The 24767-nt window shown below is 41.1% G+C and overlaps 1 protein-coding gene across 1 annotated transcript; it reads right to left on the reverse strand.

The window, feature by feature from the left end:
* Nucleotides 1–14831: 14831 nt before the first annotated feature.
* On the reverse strand, nucleotides 14832–21950 carry LOC120617052 (zinc finger and SCAN domain-containing protein 5B-like). Its single transcript, XM_039880641.1, has 5 exons — nucleotides 21932–21950; nucleotides 18592–19057; nucleotides 16942–17154; nucleotides 15926–16067; nucleotides 14832–15654 (listed from the first exon to the last, which is right to left on the reverse strand). Exons 2-5 carry the CDS (start codon nucleotides 18952–18954, stop codon nucleotides 14858–14860), a joined length of 1515 nt encoding a protein of 504 aa, XP_039736575.1. The 5' UTR covers nucleotides 18955–19057; nucleotides 21932–21950; the 3' UTR covers nucleotides 14832–14857.
* Nucleotides 21951–24767: the final 2817 nt, after the last annotated feature.

Raw genomic sequence — 24767 nt, forward strand, 5'->3', positions numbered from 1 at the left:
GTAAATCTACAGAAACAGAAAGTAGATTGGTGGTTCCTGGGGGAGGGAGGGGTGCAGAGGGAGGAGAGGACATGACTGCTTAATGCGAATGGGGTCTCCTTTTGGGGTGATGATAATGTTCTGGAACCAGACAGAGGGGGTGGTTGCCCAACACTGAACGAAATGCCACTTTAAAATGTTGACTTTCACGTCAGGTAAATATTATCTCCATTTAAAAAAAATTTGAAGTGTGGAAAAATACATAAAAGGCTCTGAAAAGGACAATAAAATAGCAGTCCGTATTACCACAAAAAAGTGCGAGCACAATGACTGCACATATTAAAATGAACCAAATTTAAAAATTAAACCAGCAGCAACAATCCCCCAGGCTCCATGGGGAGTTAATGACAATAGTTCCATCTTGGAACACTGTCGCTGCCCCAGAGGCCATGAGCCCCTCAGAGCAGCCCCGACACAGGTGGCCACAACCTCAGCAGATATGACTTGAGCAGCTACATCAATGCTCCCCTGACCCGGGCAAACTGGCTTCCTTTTCCTCACTTTCTGGGAGGGCCAAGTTCCTGAGTAGGTCCTGCAATTGACAAGCCATTTCCTCTGGTTGGTTCCCCAGTGATCACCTTCTTCACACTCATCCTGGATGGGGGCTCACTGGTCTCTCATCGTCCCCGCCCCCACCACTACACAGACGAGGGAGCAAGGAAGTTAGGAGATTTGCCCATAAGGGATTCACAATATCCCTCCTGGGAATGAGCCAGACTGTGAAATTAGAATAGTACAGGATGAAACCTCAGTTCCCACACCTCCTGGCTCTATGGACTTACACAAATTATTTCCAGTTTTTTGGTCCTCGGTTTCTTGAGGGGTAAAAACAGAGCCATCGCAGCAATAGCTAATACTTTTTATGGTGCCGACTCCATGCTAGGCACTGTTCTAAGTGGCTTGTGTCTAGTAACTTCTGACACGTTAAAGGTGGGAACCATTATGGGCCTTGTTTGATAAATGAGGACACTGAGACCCAGAAAGTATAAGGTCAACACAAATCACACAGCTGGGATTTGGCAGACCTGTGGTTTGAGGTGAAACATCCAGTGTGTACTCTAAACCAACCCTGTCCAGTAGATCTTTCTGCAGTGATGGAGTCACCCCATATCTGCGTGCCGAATGCGGTGGCCACATGTGGCTACTGAGCACTTGAAATGAGGTTAACACAACTGAGAAAATGTGGCATTAATTTCTTTTCATTTTAACTCTTTTAAATCTAAATGGCTCCAGCTGCTGGTGGCTTCCCTGTTGGACAGCCCTGCTGGAAGCCACTTCTCTAAGCTACCTCTCAGCCCACCTGGTCATCTCCCTAGTTGGTGGCCTGATGCTTAAGAGAGAACCACAGAAGTGAAGCACATCTTGGAGCCACATAGTCCCGGAGTTGGGATATACTTCTTCTAACCCTCAGGAGTTTATATCCTACCATAGGAAAATTATGATATCAGCCAAAGATAGTGGTGCCATCTCAGGTCTGGTCATTGCTGCAAAGAGAGTTAAGTAGAGAGGGTCACGTGGCTGAGAATGGTAGGGTTGATTGTCCAACACCACACCTCTAGAATACCCAAGGGATGGCACCGCCGGAGGCTTACAGAGCCCCCCGGACCTTTGTCTAAGGTTGGGCAGTGGTCATAGGGGACAGACAGTGTGGAGGCGGCCAGCTCTCTAGCCAGGCGATGGTGGGCGTCTGTTTTCTGCACATCAGTGATCTGTCTGGTACTGAAGGGACTGCAGAGCCCATGTTTCAAGAACAAGTGTTCCATATCCTCCCCATAATTTCTCTTGGGAACATGAAGTTCAGCCTTGGGTGCATCTCTAGCTGCCCCTACCCCGAGGGGCCACCTGCTTCCAGGAATTCTGAAGTATTCATGCCCCTCGCATTTCTCCTTTCTCCCCGTTCATATGCCCTGTCCCGCCTCAGCCACCCCCAGGGTTGTCCAGGTCCCATTTCTCCTTTCTCTGGTCTCTGACCCTGACACCCTCCTGGGATGATGGCTGAGGTGGGTGTCCCCTCCAGAGCCCCAAACCCAGGCATCCCATAGACCCCACACGTGTCTCTAGACAACCCATAGACCTTCTCACTTAAGTCCCTCTTCAGCCCCACTCTTCCCCTTTGGTTTCCCTTTGGAGGGGGTTCCCCAAAGCCACCCATTTGCTTTTCTTTATCCTCATCTGTACATAGATGCTTACACACCTGCCCATCCCACTTCTTGAACTTTTCTCAGACTTTTCCCTTTCTCTGTCCACTGCCTGACTCAGGGTGTTAGTCATCACATACCAGGACTTCCTGGGTGGCCAACCCTTGGTGTATGCCACCAGGGCCATCTGTCCCTACATTGACTGTCCTGCTGGGTTTTTTAAAGGAAATTCTAATCATGTCACTCCTGTGCTTGAATCTCTTCAATGTCCCCCCCAATTGTTCTGCATTTTAAGTATATGTATATGTATAACACCTGTGTATATGTGCATATTTATTTAGTCTATATACACATAAATGGAGTTGTATATATAGATACATTTATATATAATGTACCTATGTGTCTATAAATGTATATACACATGCACACATAGGAAAAATATCAGAAGGACACACATGAAACATTCAAACTGCTTGTCTACGCGATAAGATTATAGACAATTTATATGTTCTCTGTGATCTTTTTTCTTTTTTTTCCAAATGTATCCAATTAATTTATGGATATTAACTTTATGATCAAAAACTTGCTATTTTACAGCAAGCATTGAAATGAAGCAGTCCACTCTGGAGACTGGCAATTGACAAAAAGTTTTCTATATCAACGAGTGAACTTTCTGATGCCAATTTAGCACCTCAACGGGCACAAGCTGAGCTGCATGCTCTGGGACTCATTAAAATCTCCTTAACAATACTCACAGGGACCCTGACAGTAGGTGATACTGTTCTTCATTTTCCTGCTGGGTTGTATAATTAGAACAATTAGGATAATTATTCAACCCATCTTGGAGCTGTCAGGAAAAACACATGGGAGGGGGTGGCAGACACCGAAGGGGGAAAACCTTAGCTACAGGCAAGGGAAGTTTGGGAATAAATTAATCTGAACCCATTTGAGGAAAATTCAAAGTCTGAAATAGCAGGAGGAGAGCCACAAGGGGCCAATGATCAGGCAGAATCCACCTGTGAACACTGAGGCTGTTTTGTTTTTTTCTATGTGTCTGATGCCAGGAGCTGCTGGCAGGTTTCTGAGTCTCTGCGGTCACCAGCAAAGTTCCCTCCAGCTGTCACTTCACTCATTTCTCCTCTCCCCTCCCCGCCCCAGGTTCTCAGTGACCTGTTGACCACACGGGCTCAGTGTCTCCATTCTTGCAATCTAGACTAGATACAACCCAGTATGTTTGTTTACTAACTAAATAGTCACCAACAAGCTTTGTAACAAAAAATGCAAGTATCTGTACTGTTTCCAACAATGGCAGCAATTCCGATGGCAGCCCCGTTCCCAGCATGGTGTAGCTCTTTTAGACATATGCACGAATGCATACATCTGCACACACCAGTACAGAATATGCAAATGAGCCATAGCGTGACTATGGTTAGGTAACCTGCTTCTTTTCAGTTATCTATTGTTATGGACATTTTCCCAGAGCAGTAGATTAAGAAATACCTTATTTTTTCAGTGATGACATACCTTCATTCTATGATGTACCACTGTGTCATCCTTCCACTCCTTCAGCAAATATTCATGGGCTGATGACATATTCTGGGTACTGTGCCAGCACCTGGGGATGTAGCTATAAAAAAAAAAAAAATGTAATAAAAGACATATTCCAAGGGAAGGAAATACTGACACATGGTACAACGTGAGTGGACCTTGAGGACATTATGCTCAGGGAAATAAGTCAATTACAAAAGGACAAATACTGTATGATTCCACTTACAAGGTTTCTAAAGTAGCCAAAATGGGATTTTAAATGGAATTTAGTTTCTGAGGTTCACATGGAAGAGTAAGTGCACGTGCGCACACAAACGATAAAATAAAAAAAAACAATAATGCTAAAGATGCTTATAAAACTACAGTGATTAATACAGTGTGTTATTGGAGCAGCACTACCTAATTAAACAGATAACAGAAGCAAATAGAGAGTATAAAAACATGACCATATATACAGGAGAATTTTGTGCATAATAAAAAGTCACATTTTACAATTCAAGTGCCATTAACATTTGTAAAGAGAAAGAATGTTGTGTCTACACAATGGAATAACACTCACGAATAAAATGCATGAATTCTTGAAAATGGGGATACTAGGGCTGAATTCACAAAACTGAAACTCTCAGCGAAAGAAACCACACCCAAAGAGCACACACGCTTACTGTGTGATTCCTTTTTTTTAAATTCTAAAAAATGCAAACTAACCTATGATGCTGTAAAGCAGACTAGTGTTCACCTGGGCGGGAGGGAGGGGTGCATCACACAGGCTCACAAGGAAACCTCAGAGGACAATGGAAATTCTTATCTTGATTGGGATCATGTTTTCACAGGTCTGCACGGACGTCAAAACACATTAAATCATAAACTGATAGTATGTGCAATTGACTATCTTTATTATATCTAAATAAAATTGTAAAAAATATATTTGTAAAAAGTTGCCTTTTTTGGCATCAAGGAGACATAATCCACAGCATGAAAAGGCAACCTTCAAAGGGTTAATATTCAGAATATATAAAAAACTCCAACAGCCAAGGACAACAAAAAGTAACAAAAAGTAATGGCCCAGTTAAGTTATTAAGTTTATTGGGGTAACATTGGTTAATACAATTATATAATTTTCAGATGCACATTATAATTTGACATCTACATATTCTAGTGTGTGTTTACCACCCAAAGTCCAGTTTCCTTCAGCAACCATATATTTGATCCCCTTTACTCACTTCACCCTCCCCTTACCCTCCTGTACTTGACCTCCATTACATCATCTACCTCCCTTCTCCTTCCCCACACTCTACCCTCTGATAATCACTAGTCCATTGTCCATTTCCGCGAGACTCTGTTTGTTTGTCCTGTTCATTTGTTGCTTTTAGGTTTATATCCCACATATAAGTGATATCATGTGATTTTCAACTTTTTCTGTCTGGCTTATTTCGCTTAGCATGAATATCTCAATGTCCATTCATGTTATCACAAATGGCAGTATTTCATCTCTTCTTATGGCTGAGTAATATTCCATTGTATATGTGTACCACAGCTTCTTTAGCCAATCATCTATCGTAGGACACTTTGGTTGCTTCCATGTCCTGGCCACTGTAAATAATGCTGCTATGAATGTCGGTGTGCAAATATCTTTTTAGATATGGGTTTTCGAGTCTTTGGGGTAAAACCAAGTAGAGGGATTGCTGGATCATATGGTAGATCAATTCTTAGTTTTTTGAGGAACCTCCATACTGTTTTCCATTCTGGCTGTGTTATGGCGTGAATGATTCTGAGACCCACAGAGCCAATTGAGATTAATTATGAGCCTTTATTAGCTGGCTGGCGACTGACTCTCTACCACGCAGGGCTAGAGGAGATCAGCCCCGAGCTTTCAGAGCAGGCAGCTGATAAAGCTCAAGACCACATCCTGGTGGTCCCCTGAACAAGCTAGCAGATTACAGAAGTGGAAGTTGGCTTTTAGCATATCTTTGCCCAGAACAACACCCTTAATTAACAAGTAAATGGATTACAGAAGCAGACATTGGCCATCTACATATTTTATACAATACACTTCCTAAACCACACACAAGCAAGTAGGACAACTTCTGATATTTAAAGATATTTCTTCCCTGTAGCTGACTTAGCTAGTTTGCTCATTTGAAAATTTTCCACCCTTAACAGCTGTACCAGTTTGCAGTCTCACCAGCAGTGTATGAGGGTTCCTTTTGCTCCACATCCTCTCTAACATTTGTTATTACTTATCCTGTTGATTATAGCTATTCTAACAGGTGTGAGATGATATCTCTTTGTGGTTTTGATTTGCTTTTCTCCAATAGCCAGCGATGTTGATCATCTTTTCATATATTTGTTGGCCATTGTATGTCCTCTAGGCAGAAGTGTCTGTTCAGGTCTTCTGCCCATTTTTTGAATGGATCGTTTGGTTTTTTGTTGTTATTGAGTAGTATTAGTTCTTCATATATTTTGGATATTAGGCCCTTATCGGAGGTGTTGCTTGCAAATATATTTTCCCATTTGGATGGTTGTCTCTTTACCTTGTTTATGGTTTTTTGTTTTTTGTTTGTTTGTTTGTTTGCTGAGAAGAAGCTTTTTAATTTGATGTAGTTCCATTCATTTATCTTTGCTTTTACTTCCCTTGCCTTTGAGGTCAAATTCACAAAATCCTCCTTAAGGCCAAGGTCCATGAGTTTAGTTCCTGTGTTTTCTTCTATGCATTTTATTGTTTCAGGTCTAATATTCAGGTCCTTAATCCATTTTGAGTTAATTTTGGTGTGTGGTAATAGACAACAGTCTAGTTTCATTCTTTTGCAGATGGCTTTCCAGTTTTCCCAGCACCATTTATTAAAGAGTTTTTCCTTTGTCCACTGTATGTTTTTGGCTTTTTTGTCAAAAATTATTTGCTCACATAAATATGGGTTTACTTCTGGACTCTCTATTCTGTTCCACCGGTCTGTGTGTCTGTTTTGCTGCCAATACCATGCTGTTTTGATTACTGTCACTTTGTAGTATAATTTGAATTTAGGCAAAGTGATGCCTCCAGCCTCGTTCTTTTTTCTCAGGATGACTTTGGCAATTTAGGGTCTTTTGTGCTTCCATACAAATCTGATGATTTTTGTTTTGTTTCTTTAAAATTTTTCAATGGGATTTTGATAAGGATTGTATTAAATCTGTATAATGATTTAGGTAATATGGTCATTTTAATTATGTTGATTCTTCCAATCCAAGAACACAGAATATCTTTCCGTTTCTTCGTATCTTCTTCGATTTCTTTTCATAGCGTCTTGTAGTTTTTATTATATAGGTCCTTCACATGTTTCGTTAAATTTATTCCTAGGTATTTTATTCTTTTTGTAATGGCAAAAGGAATCATTTTTTCTACTTCTTTTTCTGACATTTCATTATTAGAGTATAAGAACGCTATAGATTTTTGAACATTGATTTTGTATCCAGAAACTTTACTGTATTTACTTATTGTTTCTAGTAGTGTTCTTGTGGAATCTTTAGGGTTTTCTATATAGAGAATCATGTCATCTGCAAATAGTGACAGTTTGACTTCTTCATTTCCTATTTGAATGCCTTTTATATCTTGTCTGTCTGATTGCACTCACTAGGACCTCCAATGTTATATTGAATAACAGTGGCGATAGTGGACGGCCTTGCCTTGTTCCTGATCTTAGAGACAAGGTTTTTAGTTTTCACCATTAAGTATAATATTGGCTGAGAGTTTGTCATATATAGCCTTTATTATGTTAAGGTACTTTCCTTCTATACCAAATTTGTTAAGTGTTTTAATCATAAATGGATGCTATATCTTGTTGAAGGCTTTTTCTACATCTATTGATATGATCATATGATTCTTATTTTTTAATTGGTTTATATGGTGCATCACATTAAATCATCACATGATTTGCATATGCTGAAACATCCCTGTGCCCCTGGGATGAAGCCCACTTGATCGTGGTGCATAATCTTTTTAATATGTTGCTGTATTCGGTTCTCTAGTATCTTATTTAGGATTTTTGCATCTGTGTTCATGAGAGATACTGGTCTGTAGTTTTCTTTTTTGTGTGTTATCTTTACCAGGTTTGGTAACAGTGTAATATTGGCCTCATAAAATAAGTTGAGAAGTATTGCCTCCTCTTTGATTTTTTTAAAGAGTTTGAGGAGAATAGGTATTAAATTTTCTTTGAATGTTTGGTAGAATTCACTGGTGAAGACATCTGGTCCTGGACTTTTACTTTTTGGTAGATTTTTGATGATTATTTCAATTTCCTTACTGCTGACTGGTCTATTTAGATTTTCCAGATCTTCTTGATTCAGTCTAGGAAGACTGTATTTTTGTAAGTACTGGTCCATTTCTTCTAGGTTATTAAATTTGTTATTGTATACTTTTTCATAGTATTCTTGCATGATCCTTTGTATTTCTGCCATGTCTGTCATAATTTCCCCTCTTTCCCCCTGATTTTGTTTATTTGTGTCCTTTTTCTTTTTCCTTTAGTGAGTCTAGCCAGGGGTTTGTCAATTTTATTAACCTTCTCAAAAAACCAGTTCTTTGTTGTATTTATTTTTTCTATTTTGTTTTGTTTTGTTTTCAATTTTATTTATTCCTGCTCTAATTTTGATTATTTCTTTCCTTCTGCTGACTTTAGGCCTCATTTGTTCTTCCTTTTCTAGTTTTTTAAGTTGAAGCATCAGGTTGTTTATTAGAATTCATTCTTGTTTTTGGAGATAGGCCTGTAATGATATGAACTTTCCTCTTATGAACACTTTTGCCATGTCCCAAAAGTTTAAATATGTTGTACTATCATTATCATTTGTTTGTATGTATCTCTTGATCTCTCTTTTTATTTCTGCCCTGACCCAGTTATTTTTCAGTAGCATGTATTTGTGGTTCCATGTATTTGTGGTTCTTCCCGATTTCTTTTTGCAGTTGATCTCCAGCTTTAAAGCATTATGATCAGAGAATGTGGTTGGTATGATTTCAACCCTCTTATATTTGTCGAGGCTATATCTGTGTCCCAATATGTGGTCAATCCTTGAGAATGTTCCATGTACACTAGAGGAGAATGTATAAGCAGCTGTTTGGGGATGAAAGGCTCTGTAAATGTCAATTATGTCTAGTTGGTCTAATGTGTCATTTAAGGATGTTATTTCCTTATTGATTTTCTGTTTGGATGATCTGTCCATATCTGACAATGGGGTTTTAGGTCCCCTACTACCATAGTGTTTTGGTCTGTTTTTCCCTTTAGTTCTATTAGTAATTGCTTTACATATTTCAGGGCTCCCTGATTGGGAACATAGATATTTATAAGTGTTATGTCTTCTTGGTGTGTGATTCCTTTTATCATTATGAACTGTCCATCAGTATCTTTCTTTACCTTTTTTATTTTGAAGTTTATTTCATCTAATATTAGTACCACTACTCCTGCTTTTCTCTGAATGCCATTTTCTTGAAATATCATTTTTCCATCCTTACACTTTGAGTCTATATTTGTCTTTGGAGCTGAGATGTGTCTCCTGGAGGCAGCATATGGTTGGGTTTTGTTTTTTGACCCTTTCTGAAACTTCGTGCCTTATTATTGGTGAGTTCAGTCCATCTACATTTAGCGTGATTATTGAAATATGAGGTCTTCTTATAGCCATTTTATCTTTTGCTTTCTGGTAGCTTGGTATTTCCATTGCTTCCTTGTCCTTGTGTTTCTGTTTTCTTTATATTGATTAGCTTTTGTGAGTTTTCCCTCTGGTTCTTCTTGTTTTTTTTTTATGCTATATACTTCTGTTCTGAATCTTTGGTGTGTGGTTACCATTACGAATATGAAAAAGATAGTTATATATATACAGTCATCCATTTTCTTCTGTGTGTGCCTTATCTCCATTCTCCTTTGCGAATCTGGATCTTTGAATCCTCCTCTTTTCAGTCATTGTTATCTCAATTTGTCCCTGTGTAAGCTGAACGTTCATTACTATCTTTCTGTAGCAATTCTCTTATTATTTAAGCTTATAATGCCTGTTCTTAGTAAGGGTTGCACTCCTCTGCTTCTATTTGCCTGATAGTCACTTTATACCTAATTATGGGCTTGTTTGGTTTTTTTGGTCATTTTGTTTTTGGTGAGCTGACCCCTTTCAATATTTCTTGTAGTGCAGGCCTCATAGTGGAGAATTTCCTCAATTTTTGTATGTCTGGAAAGGTCTTAATTTCTCCTTCATATCTAAAGGAGAGCTTAGCTGGATACATTATTCTAGGCTGGTAGTTCTTTTCACTTAATAGTTTAAATATTTAATTCCTTTTTTTTTTTTTTTTTTTTTTTTGCCTTATAAGGTTTGAGCTACAGAAGTCTGAGGATAATCTAATGGAATTTCCTTTAAAGCTACCATTTCTTCTCCCTGGCTGCCCTGAGAATTCTATCTTTGTTGTTGATTTTTGATAAATTTAATACAATGTGTCTTGGTGAAGGCCTTTTTGGGTTAGATAATTGAGTGTTCTGTTGACTTCTTGAATTCCAAGCTCCAGCTCATTCCTTAGATTTGGGAAATTTTGTCAACTATTTGTCTGCAAATGCTTTCTAGTCCCTGCTCCTTTTCTTTGTCTTCAATAATGCCCATTATTCTTATGTTTCCTCTCCTGATGGTATCAGCTAGTTCTTGAATTTCTCTTTCATTATTTTTCATTCTTTGGTTTCTCTCTTCTTCCTTCTGATTTATTTCTAGATTTCTGTCTTTGATATCACTGATCATTTCCTTCATTTGGTCTACTCTATTTCCCAAGCTTGCTATTTCATTTTTCAACTCTTGCAGTGTGCTTTATTTATCTCTAGATCTATTCTGTTCTTTTTGAGGGTTTCAGTCTCCTTACTCTGCTCATCTAGTTGTTTTTTCAATTCCTGAAATTGTTGATATGATTTGTTTTGGAACTCACTGAGTTTTTTCAGAAGTACTGTCCTGAATTCTCTGTCATTTACGTTGCATATTTCTTTGTCTGTAAGCTTATTTTCCGGAGATTTTTCTCTTTCTGAGGTGGCTTGTAACCTTGGTTGTTCATGGTGTTTAATGAACTATTTCTCTGCCTGGGCATTAATGAAAGTGTATTCAGTTTTTCCAGAAAGATTTATTATATAAAGGTCTCTCTTTAACCTGCTGCAAAAAAGGTGCTTTTCTTTTTGTTTCCAGTAGGTGGTGTCTAAACCTTTTGGATCCCTGCTTTATATAAAGCCTAAATAATGCCTCTTTTATTTTCTTGTAGATATCACGCTCATTACCTTTTGTTTCAGTCCTTGTCAGTGTCAGCGACAGTCTCAGCAGCATTCAGATTCCCCCAGGGCTCCGTGGTGATCACTCTCGGAGGGTATGTGCAGAGGGGCCCTCTGGGTTGGGAGTTGGGTGCTGCGGCTCAGCCTTAGATTTGCAACCGTGGCCAGTAAAAATCAACTGTTGTTTCTCTGCGGTCCCGTCCCACTTCTCTGCTTTCTGCCCTGATTACTAGGTCCTGCCGTCAGCTGCGCGGAACTCACAGCACTGCCAGGCATGGCAGTTCAGGAAGTCGCCACACCTTCTCCCCTCCCCCTCCTCTTGCAGGGAGCTCCGGAGGCTGTGAGAGGCAGCTTCTTTATTTCTCCCAGTCCACCTCCTGACATCTGGGGTTCTGACCTGTGGTAGTTCTTATGCACGCAGATCCCACGCTCAGACGTGCTGGTGTGGTTTAGGTGTTTTTTCTTGAGTTTTAGATGTTCAGCTTATTGTTGCTTCAAGGGGAGAGATCTGAGGACATCTCTCACTCCACCATGTTTCCCAGAATCTGGTAGCTTTGCGTATTTTAAACGTTGGTGGCAGAACTGGCTAGCAACATCTATTCAAAGACCTTTGCTGCCACTTAGCGGACATTGCAATAATAACTATACGAACGAGTTCTAAAATCAATGGTTACTGTTTTACCATTTAAAATGTTCCAAATAACCAAGATGTGTAAGCTACTAGTGGCCCAGCTTAGACAGTCACCTTGTTCTGTGAAAAACCTGAACTGGCAAAAAAACACTGCAGCCCTGGTTTTTCTAATTGTTTGCTCCTCAGACCTTGAAGCCCTACCTGTTGGAACTTTTTTCTTGAATGCTGTAAGCACTGAGCTGATCGAGAAGAGAAGGTTTAGGTGATGAGACGTCCAGTTGAAAGAATGTATGAGGGGTTGACATGAGAATGAAATGGCAGGCACCAATTTTATTGTGTGGAGTGCACTTCTGTTTCTAGAAGTACAGTTCTATTGCGGGGAGCGCAGTATTGCTCTCATTTTTCCTGCTCCCCTTCTTGTGCTCCCCTTCTGCTCTTCAAGGGCCTGCATGGCTCCATACATAGCAGAGTATAATAGTGGCATTCAGACACACATGCATGATTCAATAAGCTGAAGCATGTTTACATATTTTAGACTCAGGCGTCCTACTACACTAATGTAACAGTCTAAATCCAGGTCCTATTCCTAGCCGGGATCCTAGATAACATCCAGACCTTGGACCAGCCAGACCTTGGACCAGCTGGGCCTGGCACCCACAAATGCCAATACACAAGATAATTTCTCACCGTGAGATCTCACTTTGCTAGCCCGAATGGAGGGTTAAGGAGAGAATGGGATGGGAAGAAATAAAAACAGGTCTGTCCACCTGAGGTCTCATGCCGTGTCCCCTTTAGATATTTAAACGTCCCGATTTTGTGCCCTTTGCAGGCATATGTTTAATAGACTTGAGACCTCCCTGGACTATAGTCGCAACCTCCTGTGAAGCTATAATTATTTCAAAATAAAACTAAACCACGCAAAACCTTTCCTAGGTGATACCACATCTACAGTGAAGAATGAAAGGTGGTGGTCTGCGAATCTTAGCATGAAAACAGTCTAATTCTAGAGGGCTAGTTAGAGCAGTGTGCTGGACCCACAACCAGGGTCTCTGATTCAGCAGGTTGGGTTTAGGGCCTGATGGCTTCAATTCCCGGCAAGCAGCCTAGATGTTTGGATGCAGCGGGTCGGAGAAGCAGGAGTGATCAAATGGTTGGTCATACGTGACCCCACTCATCCTCCTCCTGAACCCTAGCTATGCTCTCCAAGAGGGTCTGAGGCATGGGGGACACAGTGGTGCAAGGAGCAGACCACTCTGGACACACAGCAGCATCCAGCCTCTGTAGGCTGGGCATGGAGGTGGGTGTTTGAGCCACTGGAATGAACTCACTGGTTTCAATGAGAGAGTAGAGACTCTGAGTGACAAGTCACATAGCAATCACTACAGTTACCACAATTGATGACAAGAAAACCCTGATCTGGCAAAGTCAGCCCACACTAGGGTCAATCCCCCAAGACTGGGCCATACCCCAGACCAATCTAACTCTCCTCTCTTGGTGTGGCCCGGCATGGGTGTTTTTGTTCGGTTTTGCTTTTCTAACTTTTCATGTGATTTCAACAGGCACACAAATTGGAAAGTGGGGCTATAAAAAAAAACAAAAAACTTTGTATCTGGTTAATTGATGACAGAGACCCTAGGATTAAAATCAATGACTTGGTTGTGTCATCAAAAAAAATTTTTTTTGGTCCCACGAAGGAAGTTGGACTGAATCATGGAGGTGGAGAGCCAGTTTCCGCTCAGCCCCCAAATTGCTCACAGCCCAGTTTTGAGGTGAAAACAGTCCACACACACAGATCATGGACAATGAGCCTGCCTCAAGGAAGTCTTCGAAAGCATCTCCCCAAGGGGCCTGAAGACTTTTGTAGATGGGCCACCAGGGGAAGACACCAGACCTTCACAGATGGCTGGGCCCTGCCTGTGAGTTAAACCCACTCCAATGTTCTCAACATGTCCCCAGACCAACAGTATTGGAACTTGTTTTTAAAATGCAGATGCTCAGGTCCTCAAAAATGAGGGAAATATGAGAAAGTGTCACCAAGAGGAGTCTTGAGGAGACAAGATGACTAAATGCAATGTGGTGTCCTGGCGGGAGAATAGTGGCTGGAACAGTGGGACACAATGTGAACACCGAGGAAATCTCAAAGCACAGCCATTGTTTCACTTCGATATACTGAATTAGCCATCCGTTGTGACAAATGCCGCATAGTGGTGTGCGATGTGACTAACAGGGCCGGAATCTGATGGACTTCAGAAAACCATCCTGAAACCCTGTTCATCTCAAAATCCAGATCCTCAGGCCCCACCGCAGAGCCACCAAGTCAGAAACAGAATGTGGGGCCCCTCATCTGTAGTTCAGCAAAGCTCTCGGGGTGCTGATGGAACATTGAGGTCAACCAATAGCTAGTGGCTCAAAATGCCCTGTTGTCCATTAGTCACAGTGGAAATGGGTAAGTTGCCAAATTTAGCAAATAAAAATAGAGAATGCAGGGGGGAAATATAAAAATGAGTAGATGAAGAACAAAGGATTTTTAGAGCAGGGAAACTACTCTGTGTGACACTATAACAGTGGATAAATGTCATTATACATTCATCTAAACCCACAGAATGCACAGCACCAAGAGTGAGCCCTAATGTAAACCATGGACTCTGGGTGACAAGGATATGTCCATGTAGGTTCATCAGTTGTAACAAATGCACCATCTGATGTGGGGTGTTGATTGTGGCAGGTGCTCTGTGCAGTGGGGGGCAGGAGAGGTATGGGAAATCTCTACTTTCTGTTCAATTTTGCCATGAAACTACAACTGCTCTTAAAATGTCTTTTTAAAAAACACAAGATGCTCAGTGAAATTTGAATTTCAGGTAAATGGATAATTCAGAACATATGTGTACTAAAAAAATGTTTGTTTGAAATTCAGATTTCACTGGTGTCCTTCAGTTAATCTGATCACCCTACTGAGATCACGCTATTTTACAATGAAATAACAGATAACAAGGGGACAACCAGCAGCCTTGGTTTAATTACAAAATATTTATCAAAACAACTAATGATGCTATTCATTGGAAGAATAGCACCATTAAAAAAAAAAACCTATAAGGAAGAGAACAATAGGACATAATGAAACAAAAACAAAAACCAATAGAGAGATAATTATTCAAAAATCCTAATTCCATTTTATAGAACACTCACTGTGTTCCAGAAACTGTATAAGTACTTCACACATCATATATCATTTTTGCAACACAGGTGACGAATCACCATCAATTTCCTTCTTGAGCGGAAGGGACTTGGGCTTGATGGCAGAATCTTTGAGTGGTCACTTTCAAATGTGTTTTTTGGTGCCGTTTCAAAGTTCCCAGCTGACGAAAGTCCTGGTGGCACTGGTGACACAGGTAGGGCTTTGCCCCCGAGTGAGTGCGCAGGTGGACATTGAGGTTCCCTTTGTGGTTGAAGTGTTTGTCACAGACTTCACACTGGTAAGGTTTCTCATTTGTGTGGACCCGCTGGTGACTTCGCAGGGTGGAGTCGTGGGTGAACTGTTTGAAGCAGACTTTACAGGTGTACGGCTTCTCCCCAGTGTGGACCCGCTGGTGAACTCGGAGGTCTGAGGACTGCATGAAACCCTTGAGACAGACCATGCACTTGAAGGGTCTGTCTCCTGTGTGTGTCCTCTGGTGAACGTTCAACTGAGATTCATAATTAAATCTTTTCTTGCATGTGCCACACTCATATGGTGTCTGTCTCGTGGCTTCTTTCCTCACCGAATGACCAAATGGTCCCATGGTGATTGGTGAATGCTTTGAGTTAGACCTGAGTTGTCTGGAGAATTCCTCCGTGTCCAATGACATGGCTCCTTCTTGAGGCGCCTCTTGGGGAATGGAGGTATTGCCCTGTTTTCTTCTTTGGGGATCCCTTGGACTCCAAGAGTCTTTTCCTTTCCAACTCTGGGTCAAAACCTCTGTCTCTGAACCATGGGTGCAAGGTACGTCGGCATCCACATTTTTAATACAAGTTGCTTCTTGGGGGTTCTTCCCATCCTCTGCCCTCACAGACTCTTCTGGAAGAAAGAGTTTAACACAGAACATTTGATAAAGTTTTTGACAATAGTATCCAACACATCTGAACTAACAGTGTGTTGGCTGGGAACTTTCTCGCCAACCAACAAACTTGAGAGGTTAGACTGCAGGATTCTCTGGAAAGTCGGTGATGGAGAAGGCCTGGCATTAAGAGCCAGCTCTCCCCAGGAGATGGTGGTGATGGAAATCCAGCCCGGCACCCGGCTTAGGAAGAGTTGCTAACCCCCCTGAAGTCCCCATTTCCATATTCACCAGGACACTTTAGAGGCCGGGACTCTGGGGATGTCATCATCTCTTCCTTGTCTTCCATCGGATCCTCCTCTGAGTTCTGTGCGGGTCTCAGACCCTCCAGTTCACCTTTTTCAGGAACAGTCTCTGGCAGAACTCCCCAACCCTGGCAATGGCAACCAAGTATAATTACGAACATGTGTCAGTGGAAAGCTATAGCTTGTCTCATCTCTTCCCATCTTGCCATCTCCCTGATCAGAGATGCCAGCTTTCCTAACAGTTTTGTAGATTTGCCCAGACCTCCTTGGGACTACCCCATCATCCCTGATATAATCATCACCTGATTCTCCAAGTCTGTCATTAATCTGTACCCACCAAACCATAAAATCAAGTCCATACACCACAGTTTTCACTCTCAGTTCCCTAATGATGTACCTCTCCCTGTCACCCCAGCTTCTGACCGTGGGAGCCAAATGACTAGACCCAGGTCTCCCAACTCAGCACTACTGATACTTTGGCTAGAATCTTTGTTGTGGGGGCCTGTCCTGTGCCTTTAAAGTGACAAACAGCATTCCTGGTCTCCACTCACTAAATGTCAATACCATTCCTCAGCTGACTCCCATTTTGACAACCAAATACATCTCCAGACATTGACAAAGGTCTTCTAGAAGGCAAAGAGACTCCTTTAATTTCAACAATTGACAGAATTCTGAATATTGGTCCTTTGAGCAATTGTCATTCCATTGGTGCCTTTGAGAAAAATTAGCTTTCAGTTCACTGACCTGCAGCAAACTGACCTGGTACCATTTCACAGAAACTATCTCCTTCTCCCCACCCTTAACACAAAAAAAGCTTGAATGATAGAGGGACAAAGGTTGACAGGTCTTTATTGTCCACACTGGCTCAGAAATGTCTCTGGATTTAATGTATCCATGAGAATTGCTAGGTAAATGGATCCAGTTTTGACACTCTAGCAGCTATACCCACTGCTTTCTCTTGTACTTCCCACCTGTCCTCAGAGATCAGAGCATGACACTCACCTGTCCCCTTGACATTTCATCAATTCTCGGCACATCCTCCAGCTTTTGGAAGACCTTCTGGCTGTTCTCAGGATGTATCTCTGTCTTACTCACAGAGGATGGAGGCTTTCTGGACAAGTCTGTCACATCATCTGTGTCACTGACCTCAGCTTCAGCCATCACAACATCCGAATTTCGCAGAAGAAATTTCTGTCCTTGTAAACTGACTACGGTCTGTGGGAGAAAATAAAACAAGGTAAGAACTGAGATGTGGCCTTCAGACTCCCTGTATGCATCCCACCCAACCCCAACATTGCCAGATGCTCCCTGGGGGAGAGGTGGAACCACCCCACCCCCTGGCATTGGATAACTACTGGCCTAGATCAAGATTAGGTGGTCTCACCTTTGAATTGTCACAATACATCTCTGATTTGACTCTGGCCACAATATCTGATCAACCTGCATACCTACCCCATTTTTTCTGCCTCCTCACCTAAAAATCAGCTCAAGCTGTTTCATCCTGATACATGCTTTGTCCACCCCCGAGCTAGGAAGGTAAGATGTGGCGTGATGAAAATCTAACACTTTGCCAAAGAGATGCTTCAAATGTTTGGGGTTTACATTTCACTTAACCGGGTCTTAAGAATGCCTTTATGATTATTCCAGATTAACCTTTTTCTGTTCCTCACATCAAGTTTTCCACCATGTGGCCAAAGCTTATCGTTCCCATCCTCACCTCACCCCTAAAGGATTCTGCCACACACCAGAGTGCACAGGAAAAGGATTGCCACATCGAACTATCTTGGTGCCCTCCTGTTCATGTACAAAATTACCTCTAAATGAACTTACATCCCCAAGACTGGAGCAAATATATGCCATGTGCTACACCAGGTTTCATCTCCACCTAGATTCTCTTGACTCTTGCTTCTTTTCCCCCTTTCCCTTCCTTGACTCTTTCTTCAAAGCATGCAGGCACTCAAACTACCATAATGAAAAGTGTCCCCATGGAAGTGTTTCCTAGTCCAGGGCCCATTTTTACCTGGTGGAACATTGGGCAAAGAGCCAAGTTTTGCCATTGACACCTAGTTGGGAGAGGCAAGGGATGCTGCTAACATCCTACAATGCTCAGGATGCCCCAGAGCACAGAGTGGTCCATCCTGAAATATCACTACTACCAGTTTGAGAAATTCTGGTCTAGTCAAACACCCACTGATATGATAACAATCAACTGATATGTTATAACAGTCATATCAGTTTCTATCCCAGCTCCTTCTTTTTCCCTCAGCATCATCTCAAGACTCTAATTACCAAAGTACGGGTGTCAGGCTCCCTTTTCCTTGAACCTCTAGAATATCCCTACACAACTGTCCCCATGAGAGGCAAGACAGGTGACAGTAAAGTGTGTAGACTCATGAGACCTATTGCCCAGGCTGAGACTGTGTCACTGTTTGGATGTATCCCATCTGTGCCTCAGTTTCCTCACCAGTAGCATTCCCTCTGCTCCCCATTGTGACAGCCAAAAATGTCTCTAAACATGGCCAAGGGTCCTCTGAGGGTTAGACACTCCCTTTCGAGAACCACGAATCTTGAATAAACCCCTTATGCCATTTCTAGTCCAACCCCACCTCGCGGCCCCCATACCCGCTGTACCTTCATTAAGGTCCTACTCACCCATTTCTTGGGTTTCGCATTGCTTCTTAGCATGTCCTCCAGGTCTTTGCAACTGTCTACGCCACTTTCTTTGACTAAGACCTGGAGCTCCTGTGGCATGGAGATCATGAACTGCTCCATCACCAGCTTATCCAGAATCTGATCCTTGGTGTGGACATCTGGCCTCAGCCACAGATGGCAGAGCTCTTGGAGCCTCCGCAGGTCTTCCACAGGGTCTGATTCTTCTGAGCCGGTAAACGCTCTAAAAGTGACGTGCCAAGTCTCAGCGTTGCAGTCTTGCCCTTCAGTAATGTTGAAATCTTGGAGTGGCACAGACTCTTGGGGTTTCCCATGACTCCACAAAAATGTCTGGTCAGTAGCCATATTTACTGGGAAATTTTCCAATACAACTTTGAGCAAACTTCTTGAAGCCAGTGTCTAATAGAGACTGATTTGAAGGCGTTTGCTCTATAATGGATTCAGAAGTCTGGGACAGGGAGGAGGGAATGAATCTGATTAATTTAGCTTCTTACTCCACGCTTGCTTCCCTTCTAAGTCCCTCCCCCTAATACTGGATGCCCAGCCCCCACTGGTCCTATCTTCAGCACCATAGAAGTTAATCCAGTTATTCTTCTGATGCCTATTTTTACTATATGTGCTGCTTTCTATGTCTGAATGGCCCCTAGGTTCTGATTTCTAAATGTAGAGGTGAGGCCAGTTTTCTCATCCGTAAATTGGGACCGTGTTCTTTCACTGGAAGTGAAATATGGTTGTGAAGTGTGAAGCTCCTAAAATCAATTTTAACAATCATATCAGTTTCTATAGCTTCTTGTCAAGAAAAGATACAGATCTTGACTGCTCATGTTTAATCACTGCATTAGTCAGGATCCTGTAGGAAAATACAGAAAAATACTTACACCCCAGGGATCCATGTGGTATAATAGCATGGGAAATATTAACATAAGGTTGTCTCCAACACATTTCCTTTGTTTGTCCCAGGGGAGGGACAGATATTTTGTTACTGTGGCAAAATGTGCAACATAAAACTCACTATTTCAGCTTTTATAAAGTGTATGGTTCCGTGCCACTAAGTGCATTTGTGATGTCGTCCAATCCAACCTTCACTGCTTTCTAGTTTCAGAACCTAATTTTCATCACCCCAAAAGAAAACCATGTGCCCAGTGAGCAGTCCTTCCCCTTCTCTGTCCACTCCCCCCACCCCCCCTGCCCATGACAACTCATTAATCTGCTTGGATTACTGGATTAATGGATCATATATATGTAATCTCACACCGGAAAATGGATTAAAATCTAACACTCTGAGATTTTCAGGAAGCGAGATTTTAAAAGAAAAGTTTTTCACAGGTCCTAAATCTAGCTTCCAAAGGCAAGAGCCACCTTCTATTATTCTCCAGAGACCCATTTTATTCCAAGTACAAGAGTGATGAAAAAATGCAGCCCAGTATCCCTCCTAGCCACAGGTAAGGGTCCACCTGAAGGTCTGATGAAAGAATTAGGAGGCGGGGTTGTTGGGCAAAGTCAGGGGAGAGCCAGGAGGACGAGACCCTAGGAGAGGTGTGTGTGTAGGGAGGTGGCTCCCAGAGCTTTCTGTGTTCACAAGGTGGAAAAATATGTGAAAATACATGGAGATGTGAGAAAAGACAGCCTGAAATCCTGGGAATTGAAAGAGGTGTCATGTAACTGGCAACCTGGGGAAGGCAGGGATTCGACTGGTAATTTTTAATCACTTTGGGTTCTTTCACACTGAAGCAAGCCACAGAACCTCAAAAGAAAAAGAAAATCAGAGCCAAGATATGAAAGCAACCTAAGTGTCCATCAATAGATGACTGGATGAAGATGTGATACATATATACAATGGAATATTACTCAACTGTGAAAAAAGATGAAATCTTCCCATTTGCAACAACAGGGATGAATCTAGAGAATATTGTGCTCAGTAGAGTAAGGCAGACAGAGAAAAATAAATATCATGAGTTCGCTTATATGTGGAATCTAAAGAACAAAATAAACAAAACAGAACAAACTCATAGACACAGAGAACAAACTGGTGATTACCAGATGGAAGGGGTATTGGAGGGCTGGGTGACAAAGGTGATGGGATTAAGAAGCACAAATTGGTAGTTGCAAAATCATCACCGGTATGTAAAGAACAATACAGGGAATACAGTCAATAATATTGTAATAACTATGAATGGTGTCAGGTATGTACTAGACTAATCTAGGGAATCACTTAGTAAATTACATAAATGTCTAACCACTATGTTTTACACCTGAAACTAGTATTGTATGTCAACTGTCATTTAAAAATAAAATTAAATAAATAAATATATATATCGCCTCAACCTGCAAAAAAAATAAAATGAAATAAAATCTGGTACACGCTTCAGCATTTCACCTCTGAGGGGACTTGAGTACCAGTGAGAGCCATCGGACCAGCACCCAGCTAGAGAAAACGGCTCTGATCCTTACTGGATTAGTAGGCTGACATCAGGTCCTTCATTAAAGGTTTGAATTTACTCTGTGGATACTAAAATACAGGACCGCTTTTTTAGCAATAGTACGACATGGCTACAAATCTTTTTGGGAAAACTGCACCCCATACAGAAACATTTAAAGGTAACATATTTACCTAAAATTCCTAATGGTTGATTTTTTTTCATATTTTAGACCATTTGGGGACACTTGCTCAGCTCAGGGTTGTTTTAATTTTACACTTTAGCTTTAATTAGCTGTGGTGCCTTGAGCAAATCATTTAACTCTTCCAGAATGATAATCCTTCTTGTAAAGCGGAATGATGAAACCGACCCCTAAATTGTTTGAGGATAAAATAAGAGGATGCTGATAATACGCCTGGCACATTGTTACTGTTCGTAGTCATTGATACTTAAATCAGCGGTTCTCAACGAGGAGTCCTCTTACCCAGCCCCAAGGACATCTGGCAATGTCTGGAGACATTTTTGGTTGTCACAACCTGGGCACAGAGGGAGGGGAGCCACTGCTAAACGCCCTACAGATTATTATCTGATGCTTTCTGATCTTTTTCCCTCTTAACAATTCAGATTCCATCAGCAAGTTCATGTGAATAATGCACAGGACAGGCCGAAAATGTCAATAGTGCTGAAGTTGAGAACCCCTGGTTTAAAACATAAACCACACCATGTATATGTCAACCATGAGTTATACAAGGAATCAAAGTTAATACTGAGGTACAAGAGCAATCCACTGCTTTCACAAGGTCTCAGAGCTAATGCACAATGAACATAAACCTCAATCTTTCTGAAACCAACCTCTATCTGTCCTTGTTTCCAAGTGCCCTTAGACACCCCCACACATCACTTACCTCCTTCTCAGCCTCTGACTCTCAGCCTTCTTGAGTCTGGGACTGGATCTCGACCTGTGCCGTGAGCTGAGAAGTCTCTGTTTATATAGACGCTCCGGGCCTCACTTCCTATTAGCCCAGTGATTGGTTTAAGAACATGGAATGAACCATTTTAGACAATCACGTTGATTAGATTTCCCAGTAAAACCTCGCTAACAGAAACTCTACGCTAGACTCAACGTTGGTTGTCTCAGTTCACTGAGTTATTTATCATACTTCTGAAGTGTCTGCAGGAGTCAGAGTCTGCAGATCCAAAAGTTTGAACCCATTTGGGTTACCCACTTTTTAAAAATTTAAGTGATTCTTAAATAATTTTATTTAAAATAAGATGGCAAGGCAAAGTGTGAGAAGAACATATTTCTAAGCAGACACTTGGAAAAGCAGAGGTCATACACCAAGAGAGAATGACAATGATGTCATATCAATTTAGCAAACCAAGATATTGAACAAGTGAGAAGTAATTATTAAAACACAAGGAATATTAGTAATTTTAAAAACATTTTTTACCATTTTTTAATATCTTGAAATTAACATGTTAAAAGTTTGCTCAAGGTAGATTAAATAACCGGTTTGCATTAGTCAATTCACCCTTTTATAAAAACAACAGAAACCAGAAAAAAAGCATGTAGACATCAGCCGTATATTGATCCCCTCCCTCCTGGGGTGGGGGAGGTGATTTATAGAGAGACTAATGCTCTACATGAATGTTATTGATTGAATCATTGAGTCTGGGTTGAATTTTAATCAACTCTGGGCATGATTAGATTACTATCCTGGAGGTTCCCATTGTTAATCAAATCATAACAAATCCATTCAAATAGTGACTTATTTGTTTCGGGTTCAAAGTCAACTTTTTAACATTTCAGATGAATTGTAGGGTGGTTGGCTTTAGACTAATTTTGGTTCCAATCCATGGGGACTCTTAGACGAGCCTTTTAACCCCGTGAACTTCAAACTCCTTCTGAGTAGAATCAAGGGATTTTGAAGAGTATGAGACTTTCAGGAAAGGGCCTGATACAAGCTTGTTTTGCCCCACAAATTGTGATGATTATTTTCTGATGCTTTCTGATCTTTTTCCCTCTTAACTATTCAGATTCCATCAGTAAGTTCATGCGAATAATGCTAATGCCCAGAATTAACTAGGATCTGCCCAAAACTACCATCTACCTATCCAACTTATTCAAATCCTTCATTCTAGAAATTCTTCTCATTCTTGTTTGTAGCCTTCAAATTCTTTTTAGACTTTATGTTTTTAGAGCAGTTTTAGGTTTACAGCACCATGGCTTTTATTATTTTGACCTCAGATTTGCTGTAATTTCTCAACTGAGCTAAAAATATCTAATTTGGGTAGCTGTCTATGAAACTCTGAGCTCTCAGTTTTGTTTCTACATAAATTGTATTCTCTCTCTAGATTCACACTCTTGGCTGAATGATCAGATTTGGAAGACATCAGTGCTTTGACCTAGGCATTATTTTAATTACAGGACTAGATCCCTCCTTGCTCAGTCGAAATGCTTTTGTTAAATGCCTCTGAAGCAAATCTATCTTGGGAAATATTGATCTGTTGGCCTTTCTTTCTCACCCAGGATCCCTTATCTCTTTGCTCTGGTCATCCAAATAAGGTCTGTTGTTTAGTTAGTAGTTCTGGGCCATTACCATCTTCCTGCTGTAGACCATTCTACAGGGTTATGTAAGATGTGGTAACTGGAGGAGCCTGTGTAAAGGGTACACAGGAACTCTCTGATCTTCATTGTTTCTTTGGATATTTCCTCCTCTTCATTTTTATTTTCCCCTCTTTTGTGGAATCTTATTATCTCACGAATCCTATTATCTCCCAAGACTCTATATTTTGTGGCTTCTAGAAGAGTCCCCCATGTTATCTCTACCTCTCTAATTTGTTTTTCTGTTGTGTCCATTCTATCATATGTTCCAACTAATGTTATTTCACCTACTATATATATTTTTTAAACTAATATTCAATTATATTTATGTTTTTGAATTTTTATTCTTATTTCATCTGGCTAATTTTTTATGTTTATTATGCTTATTTATATTTATAATACTCATTTCTGAAAGTAGCTGTAATCCAATTTTTATATTTTTTATATTTTGAATTAGTTGTCTCCTTATTTAACCTGTGAGTTCATGTCGTAGCCACCAGGCCCCGATAGACACATGGACCACCAGAAATCAGTGAGTTATAGGAAACACACTCTTTATTCAGCTAGCTGGGTCTGCCAGGGGTACGCAGATCCCAAATTAAGCAGCCCCGAAATGTAGAGGTACAGGGTTTTTAAACCCTAAATCCCTATTTTTCATCCTGTTTGAACACACAAGTCTATTTTTCTTCTTTTTACTTAGTGTCAACCCACAGGTCAGTTGTGAATGCGGGGGTACAGAAGCAGAAAGTTTATTGTTAGAGTGTTATGTTCCCATGGGCAATAGCCAAGCAGTAATTTTTCAGCCAGCACATTCATATCCTTTAGGATGGGAATTTTCAGTCCAGGGTAATTTTTTGGACTGAGTGGACATTTGCGGAATATCAAGTGGACATTCTCAATGTCTAGAGACACTCTTCTTTGTCACAAATGGGGAGAGAATGCCAGAAATGCTGTTCAACATCCTACAATGCACAGGACAGCCCCTCACAGCAAAGAATTATCTCATCTGAAATATTAATGGCGCCAAGGCTGAGAAACCCTGGGATGGGGGATTGTCTGTACCTGATGAACCTGGCAGAGTCTATTAAACCTGAGACTAATCTGTTCTAGTTTGAATGTTCTCAAGGAGAGATTAA

Source organism: Pteropus medius, unplaced genomic scaffold (genome assembly GCF_902729225.1).
Source record: "Pteropus medius unplaced genomic scaffold, Ma_sr-lr_union100, whole genome shotgun sequence".
NCBI lineage: Eukaryota > Metazoa > Chordata > Mammalia > Chiroptera > Pteropodidae > Pteropus > Pteropus medius.

Coding starts and splice junctions, on each gene's coding strand:
- LOC120617052 (XM_039880641.1), bottom strand. CDS start 18,954: ATGGCTACTGACCAGACATTTTTGTGGAGTCATGGGAAACCCCAAGAG. Junction 17,155..18,591: donor ATGCGAAACCCAAGAAATGG/GTGAGTAGGACC, acceptor TTTCTCCCACAG/ACCGTAGTCAGTTTACAAGG. Junction 15,655..15,925: donor CCGGCCTCTAAAGTGTCCTG/GTGAATATGGAA, acceptor TCTTTCTTCCAG/AAGAGTCTGTGAGGGCAGAG.